Source organism: Parasteatoda tepidariorum, chromosome 5, assembly GCF_043381705.1.
Source record: "Parasteatoda tepidariorum isolate YZ-2023 chromosome 5, CAS_Ptep_4.0, whole genome shotgun sequence".
NCBI classification, from domain to species: Eukaryota; Metazoa; Arthropoda; class Arachnida; order Araneae; family Theridiidae; genus Parasteatoda; species Parasteatoda tepidariorum.
In genome coordinates, this window is record NC_092208.1 from 46348029 (window position 1) to 46356855 (window position 8827).

The 8827-nt window shown below is 31.7% G+C and overlaps 1 protein-coding gene across 1 annotated transcript; it reads left to right on the forward strand.

The window, feature by feature from the left end:
• The first annotated feature begins 312 nt into the window (after positions 1–312).
• On the forward strand, positions 313–6564 carry LOC107438665 (uncharacterized). The gene is made up of 3 exons (XM_071181408.1): positions 313–401; positions 2458–2696; positions 5822–6564. Exons 2-3 carry the CDS (start codon positions 2460–2462, stop codon positions 6449–6451), a joined length of 867 nt encoding a protein of 288 aa, XP_071037509.1. The 5' UTR covers positions 313–401; positions 2458–2459; the 3' UTR covers positions 6452–6564.
• The last annotated feature ends 2263 nt before the right edge of the window (positions 6565–8827 follow it).

Consider the following 8827-nt stretch of genomic DNA (forward strand, 5'->3'; position numbering starts at 1 on the left):
TTTTTTCTGTTAATGTACAAATATTTTTCCGATGTGTTTTGGATATTCCTTCTCTAATAAAAAGAGATACCATTTTGTTTTCGTTTGCATAAGAAAGAATATCAAGCATTTTTCTTTTTTAAATTTAATTAGCCACAATAAAGAAGGAACGTTGCAATGCTACGTGCTACATTAACGACGCCTCTAGAGTAACTGAATGACTGTTCATATAGAAATCGCAGGTATTAGTCTCATACAACAACGCCCCCTATAGTTCGTTGCGATAGCGAATAGTCTTTGATCTAGTTAGTTTTTATTTTAAGCACGTGACTTAACACAAAATTATATATTTGTTTTGCAATTTGTAACACGTTTTCCATAAGCTTTTTACAAAAGAAGTTCAAAATTTCAGTATTTCTCAGGTACGTCTACAATATCATTTATTTTGTATAGTTCATGAGATAATTTCAGTTATATTTGCTTAGAATTATTTATATGAAAATGATTTATTGAAAATACAATGTTTGCCTAGATTAGATTTGTTGCAATTTTTGCATCGCAGAAATAACCTGACTAAGCATAATAAAAAATCCAATGTGCCGTCATTTTTCTTCTTTTTTTTAAAAATGTTTGGTACGTTACTGCTGAATTTGAAATTTAATGCAGTGCAAGAAAATTTTTACTTATTTGATAAAAATTACAATACTAATAAATCTTTTTTTCAAACGCTGAAAGTTATTGCTGCCATGTTATCAACATCTTTAAGAGTGCTCTAGGGGGAAATTTCCACATTGTGATCTGTGAAAGAATAATCGCCAAGTCTTGACGATATAATTTCAAAATATATATATTATTAATTTGAAAAGAACTGTTTGGACTTTTAAACAAACAAATAGCTTAAATGTTTTTTTTAAAAAAAAACATTTAACTTCCTTGAAAAACGCCAATTTGGCGAAATATTTCCCTTGGGGAAAAATATACTTGAGGGTGCCAATTGGCGAAATTGGCGACTTATGTTTGGCGCCATACTTGTTTGCCCGGAATGTCGTGGTAACCCACAAACAGGACATTTATATCTATTACTAATTAAACCTTCATTCATACACCAGTCAATCACTGTCTTTTTTTTCATTGTTATTAAAATCGTACAGAAACTTAAGATTTATCTTATTGACAGTATTCATTTTTAGTACCAGAAGCAAAAATAACCTTACCAGCCGGTATCCAATGTAGAACTAACGAATCTCTGAAATTACATTTAAAAATTCATTTAAAAACAACGCTAAATTCTAAACTAATCAGAATCACGATTAAAATCTAAACCAATCAGAATCACGATTGGTTTTCAACAACGCCCAGCTTGGTGATCAATCGCGATCACAACTTGGCGGGGGCACCCTCAAGTATAGTCTACCCTTTCCCCTGTATGAAAATTATTAAAATCTCAAATTTTGCTAATTTTTATGAGCCCAAACAAGGCAGCGTTGGAGTAACTTTACTAGCATTGAAAAATAAAATCATAAACGTTGTTTTTTTCCAAACTGCTTTCAAGCTTCTTCTTTGTCATTTTTCGCCAATTTAATACTTAACGTTAAAAACGGTGGCTAAATACGTACAAAACAGTAATGAATAGTTCTTGCAAATTCAAATCAAGCATAAAAATAGCATACTTTTTCCTGTAATTTTATGTGACCATAGAACCTTAGAAGAACATCCTTGAAAACAAGATCATTGTTATTTTTTTCCTTGTGTGGAAAAAAATTTGATTTCTCTTTTGTTCATTTTTGGAATACCACAATTTCTAAGTTGGTAATAAAGTGTTTCTGTGTATTGTGCTCATACTAAGATAAAATTTTAGTAAACGTATAAAGTACTTAAATGAAATAAACTCAGCTAAATACTTTGGAAACTTTTAAAGAACTAAATGCTGAGCTCTGGTAAAGTTGTAAGTACTTTGGAAACTAGTGAAGTATAAATCTGAAAACAATACCAATGAGTAGTTTGATCTAAAAATGATACTCCTGGCAAAATTATTACTTGTTACTATTATTCAAATTTCCTTCCTGTGTATACTTCATTTGTATTTTTTGGTTAGTCCAACGCAAGCGAAAAGTCGCCAAAAAATGTAGACCTTCACCAATCCTTTCAAAAACATTTTCTATTTTATTTATTTTTCTTAAATATATAAAAATTAAAAAAAAAATTTTAAATTTTTTTTTCAATGAAATGAGAAAATAAATAAGAAAAAAAAATTAAATAAGATGAAGAAAAAAAAATAGCTGAAACCCAGCTAACCTAATATTGATAATAATACCCTTTATTTTGTACATTGCTATTTTAAATCCACTCAAAAAACTTTGTGCTATCGGGCTGTTTAAATTCTCTTAATTTTATGTTAATTATACAAGTATAATTAGTTTCGAATTAATGTCCAAAATATAACGTTGGTATGATAGTCCAATACAATATTATTTTTAGCAATGACTCTGAAAGACAGAAGATTTTTGGAACAGGAAAGGAGGCGTTTAACACGCTATCAGCATCAGCACAGAGGATTAAGTTTTATTAAGTTATGGTTACCCCCCACTTCTGATAAAGATGCGAATATAATAGGGCGTGATGGTCATGTCTATAAAGGAAAAATTCCTAGAGTGCCCTTAGATCAGTTACCACCAGAGGTAGATCCAGAAACTGTTGATGAAGGAGAGCTTTATGAGGTATATAGATTAATAAATTTTGTTACGAGAACTGTTTTGAAAAGCATACACACTCTCAAAAATAAAACTCTCACTTTTGACGATTCAGTAATCCTTGAGCAGTATTTCGTCAGTTTTGAGATCATTTCATCCCGAAATCACACGATTTTTGACGAAACGCGAACTCTCAAATATATCGAAAATATTTCTTCAACTCGGAACTTCATCGCAGTACATTGCGGGGGATTGTTCCAGTCTCCTGTTTCCTCAGCTTGAAAGGTGGTCAGGGAACTGAACTCCCGAGCTCGGAAAGATTGGTCTTTCGGGAATCCGAATAATGAATGCCAATATATACTGGTGAGCATTTGAAAAAGAAAGTTATTTCTGACGAAATTCGTTTCCTTGAGGAAGTGATGATAGTTATTTACTCACTTTGACGAATTGTTTGCTCAAAACATATATCAGGAAACGGCTTGGTCGAAAATGAAAAAGTTTCGTATCGATTTTTTATCGTTTTATGAGTATCCATTTTTACAGTGCAGAGATGTAGCATATTGTTAGAACTAATACCTAATATATAATTTATAATACAGTTATGTTGCCGAATAAGAAGTTTTCATTCATTTTCTTACAATGTGTTCCATTAAATAAAGCTACTTTGATTTTGCGCCAGATACAAAGAAAACCAATGTGAACCAAACATGTATTTTAAAAAAGTCTGAATCAAATTACATATTTGCACTACTAGTCATTAAAATTGCTACACCAGGAAGGCGTCACACCACGAGCGTGAAATTTGCAGGGCGAATAAAGTATGTTGTGGTAAGCAAATGATTAGCTTATCAGCGCATTCATGCAAAGCTGGCGGTGGTAGTGACGCCTACAATGTGTAAAAAAGAAGAGATTTAACAGTAAGTTTCTCATACAGAAACTGAATTTGAGCGTTGTTCTTGGGTAAAAAAGTTTTTGTTATGCCTCGTGTAAGAAGGAGAAATGCTTACCAGCACTTGTCTGCGTTTGATCGAGGTCGAATTGTGGCCTAACGGGATTGCGGTTTATCATTGCTATACGTATTGCTGCTCGCGTTGGTCGAGATCCCATGACTGTTAGCAGAATATGGATCGATGGGTTCATGACGGTCAAATGGAACGCCGTGATGGATCTCAGCTACCCACCATCACTGACAGCTGAGAAGACAGACATGTTATCCTCATGGCCTTGAAGAATCGTACTGCTACGTCACGAATTCTGAGTCAACAAATGGGGTCATTTGCAAGACAACAAGTGTCTGCACGAACAGTTCGACGACGTTTGCAGCAGCATGGACTGTCAGGACGGCGACAATGGCTTCGGTTACATTTGACGCTGCATCACAGGCAGGAGAGCTTCCAATGGTGTGATCAACGACGAACCTGGACACAGGAATGGCAAATTTTAGCTCATCAACTGAAATATGAGCCAATGTCTGTCCCAAATGCGAATGCCTTAGACGGAAATAAATTGTTGATGATATCATAAGATAAAACAATCAAGCATTTAAATTTTAAATTGCTTTTGTTTAAAATTTTGTTTAATGTTGAGGAACATCCTAAGTAAAGTAGATACTGTAAAATCTTGTGATTTTCTACGATATCTTTTGAATTAACAATGCAATAAATTATATCCTCACCGTAAGTGCAATCGTTTAGTTCTATATTTCTGTTGTATTTATTCAACCAGCCTAAGTTGACGGAAAGCTTAGCGGTGGAATTTACATTTTAAAACTAGTTCAGCCAGCGCTTTGAAAATTTCATTTCTAATAGTTATTTTTATTATAACTATTTTAGCTTGTAAGATTATTTTATTTATGTATAATAAAATAATCTTAGACGCGAAAATATTCTAAACCAAAAATTAGTGTTAGATCGTTATTTACCTTTTAGTTTAAAAATAATTCTAATTGAAATAAATCGAATGAAAATAGATATTTTTTATATTTGCTTTCCCTTTAAAATAGTTGGGCGAAAAAATTTCAATCAGAATTTGGAAAGACGGTGAAAACAAGCCAAGTAAGATGTTTATCTCCTCTCTTCAGATTTTCCGTTTCTCTTTCTGTGTAACACTCTTCCTGATCTTTCTCTAAAACACAAGAATAACTCAGTCTGTGCCACTTGACTCTCACTTTACCCACGTCAACTTCTGATGGTAGTGCAGTTTTTTAAAAATAGATTTGCTTCAAGGCGTTTACGTTAATATTATTATTAAAAAATGTCAAAGAATTGCACATTAGGAATGAGTTTTTAAATTTATGAAATAGTTTCTTTCAGTAATCTTTAATCAATAATGTAAATAAAGTCTTTATCAACATAATGTTAATGAATGTTAAGGTATTGGGGCTACTATCAAAATTTTCACTGAAATTCATGAACCAACTTATCAAAATCAATGAACTTTTCAAATTACAAATTATATAATTCATACATCACTGAGTTTGAAGGCCTGTATAAATTTTCGTAACGGTCTCTTTGTCCGATATTTTTCACATTCTTTTACTACTATTGGATTCTATTTAAAAAGTAAATGTTCTATAACATCTAACTTGCGTATCTTAATACTTAATTTCATTTAAGCGCACATCAATTTTTAAAGGTAACTGTATACCTTCAACTCGAGAGGAGAAAGACAGCTGAAATCAGCTGGTGTATGTGTGTGTGTGCTTATTATCATGCTGAATGAATTTTCGGACCAGATTTGATTGAGTACTGAAAACGACACCATTGCGTCGTGTAATCACATAATGCAGCAGCGAACACCATATGCTATTTAGTTGTAATAAATAATTCCTAGTCTCAACATGTAATCGGACTTGCGAAACCCCCCTTCCCCAGTTATATGGGTTTTAAGACAGAAAAGTGTAGGTAATAAACTTACTACACATAAGCCTGCTTCTTTTTTGCCATAAGAACTAAGTATTACTAAGTACGGGTTTCTCTTGGAATATAAAAACTACGCCAATGAATAATAGCCCCTTTTTTTAAAGGTAATTAACAAAATATAATTTATTACTTACATTAGCCTGTTTTAAAAATACTTTATGTTTTACTGTGTAGTATATTTGTTAGATTAATGCTTATCAGGAATTGTCATAAAATAATTATTTTTCTTAGGAAATCAGAGATATGAAATATCTGGATATACCTATTCAAGAGCCATTGGGACCCACTCGCCGTATTGGCGGAGAATACACAAAAGCAAAACGATTAACACTTGCACCAGTTGAATTTCAGTATCGTAAAGCCATAGAAGAAACACCAATTATTGGTGCTGATGTAAAAATGTATCATGGCCCAATCTTCAAATCGCAGCTAATTTCTGAAATGGATCTTGATCATCGAGAATCAATGAAATTGAACAGGAGTGACAAAGATTTCGTTGAACCAACACTTGTAACTCTTCATGTGGATGGAAGAGCCATCAACCCTTTTCAAGAAATAATGGTTATTGGTGCTGATGGAAAGTTACATAGTGGCTCTACTTCCAAATCAGAACCGATTTCTGATTTGGATCATAAAGCACCAGTTCATTCGGACAAGAGTCACATAGAACCAAAAACAGATGAAGATACTGAAGATATGAAAGAAGCAGATGTAGAAGATAAGTCTGAAGTCGAAACTGAAGATAAAGCAGAAACAGATGGGAAATCAGAAGTGGCAGACACAGAAAAGTCTGTTTCCGAGGAACTATCCGAAGAACCAGAAGAGGAAGCTCTAATTATAGACACATTTTCTGTTTTATAGACAATAGAAAATCTAAGACAGGAATTTATCTAAATTCAGAAAGCTAAACATTTCAAGTCCAATTTTTTGTACTTGAATTAGTCAATTTTCTCTTATATGAAACGTGAACAAAAAGAAATATAACAGATTAAAAAGATTAATTAATTACTGAACTTCTTATTTAGTACATATTATATTAGATTGATTGCGATCCTTAATCATATTTAGAGTTAGTGTCGTACTTTCGGTGAGATTTAAACTAGTATCCCTCATTTTATTTTCCTGTTTTAAAACTTTAAACTTCACTCTAACGCAACTAATCCTTGTTTCGAAGTGGATCATAATGTTTGTAGAATGAGCATAAAAAAGTTACTTTTTCATCGTAGCTAATTTCGGTATAAAGCTAATTTATCTTTCAGTGCTCATTATTTATATAAAGCTTATTTATTTTTCAAAGATCATAATTTATTTATCGCTTACTTATTTTTCAAAGACTTTATGAAATATTTTTTGATGTTTTAAGCAATAATAAACTATTTTGCATTGCGAAATAAGAAGATACTTAAATCAGAAGAAGTATTTACATACTTTACCATTTTTCTTCATCATAATATCTGATGTATCCACGCAGTTTTGAAGGATAACAACTAATTTATTAATCAGTTCAGTACAATAGTTTAGTAAGTACTCAACGACTAGTGAACACAAAGAGAACACTGGGAAACACGTTTTTTGTTACAAATACTTCATCTTACCTAATTTAGGTAGGGAAACTCAAACCTAAAATTAGTTTTGCTCCTAAAATGGCAGATTTTCTTTCTGAAATGATATTTTTAGTCTATTTTTTGACAAAATGAACAAGTTAAAGAAGCGATATGTATAACATGAGGTCGTAAAAATTTTGCGACATGCTTCTAGAGGAGTTACGGCTCTTCAGGACTAAAATTGTATAGTAACCTGTACTTGGAAATGTCGCCTTACGCGGCTAGGGTTGTTTTCCTATTATGATCTGTTCAGAAGCACATGAAAAAGTAGTTTATAACAGAGAAGAGCCCAGAGGGTCGAATGGTAACTTTTCGAGGCATGGATTTTTATGCAAATTTGATGGGTTTTTATGCAAAATTCTATGCAAATTTGGTGATGTGCTCTAACATTCTTAAAAATTTGTCGCAGCGTTTATGCGATTCCCTGTTATACGTGACATTTTTTAACTTGTATGCTTCGAAAAAAAATAGACTAAAATTGCCATTAAAAATGTAGCATAACGATAGAAACTAATTGCATAATTGAAATCGACTACACGTCAATATCTAAGAGATTTGTTAAAATCTCATACAAAAGAAAATACAAAACAAAAATTGTTCTTGAATGTCATTTTTACTATGAGTAATTAGGTAACATTAACTAGTCAAGTCTAATTTTATTCTGAAATAGCAGAACCACGCTTTATTCTGACAAGAAAAATGAATAAAAAAAAAAGAGATTTCTTCTTGTTTTCTAAGTAGTTCAAGTAGTAGTGATATTTATGGTTAAACTAACTGAAACTAAATTAGTTAAGAATAATTACTAAACTAAATTAATCAAGAATTTAATAATAATTAATATTAGTTATAATTACATTAAAAAAGTAAAAAAGCTAAATTAACTGAAGCTGTTATATTTAAAAACGATTTCATCTCCCTTTTTCTAATGATATACTTGCGATGATATATTTGCAAGAATATAGAAAAAAAAATCAAGAAGTAAAACAATATAATAACTTTTATTACCCAATATCTGAGGACGAGCTGAAATAGAATTGCAATTAATTATTAGTCTTGTCTTATAATAGATTAAAATTTGTAGAAAATCGTCAATGTTAAACATTTAATAAATTCAAATCTGCTTTAAATCTTTTAACTCTTCTAAACTCTTCTTAAATTCAGAATTTCTTGTTAATGACACCAGTAATATTGGTAAGTTAAAACTTGAAGCTTTGCTTAAAGAATAAATGAGCATGTTATTGAAAAGAAAATTTTATTCTTTTAATTAAGAAATATTCAAGCACATCTAGTTAGCGATCGAAAAAAATTTGAGAAATTCTAAACTAATTATATAAAAGATGAAGATATATAATACATATAAAATTGCTAACTAAAAATCATGCTGAGGTAAACCATAATTTTGTGATGAAATACTTTATAAAGGTGCTTAGGAAAATAAACTGTCTTAAAGGCCTGGTTTCTTAGGACAGGACGCCGTCAGCTGGAAATCAGCGCTAGCCTCTGATTGGTCCATTTGTGAGTTTGATAGTATACGTCATCGAACGCTCATCTGGAACTACAATTGCCGTCCAACTCAACTGCAGTTGGATTACAACGTGACGTTAACCACAGAAGCAATGGCGGACAACATCCA

Coding starts and splice junctions, on each gene's coding strand:
- LOC107438665 (XM_071181408.1), top strand. CDS start 2,460: ATGACTCTGAAAGACAGAAGATTTTTGGAACAGGAAAGGAGGCGTTTA. Junction 2,697..5,821: donor ATGAAGGAGAGCTTTATGAG/GTATATAGATTA, acceptor TATTTTTCTTAG/GAAATCAGAGATATGAAATA.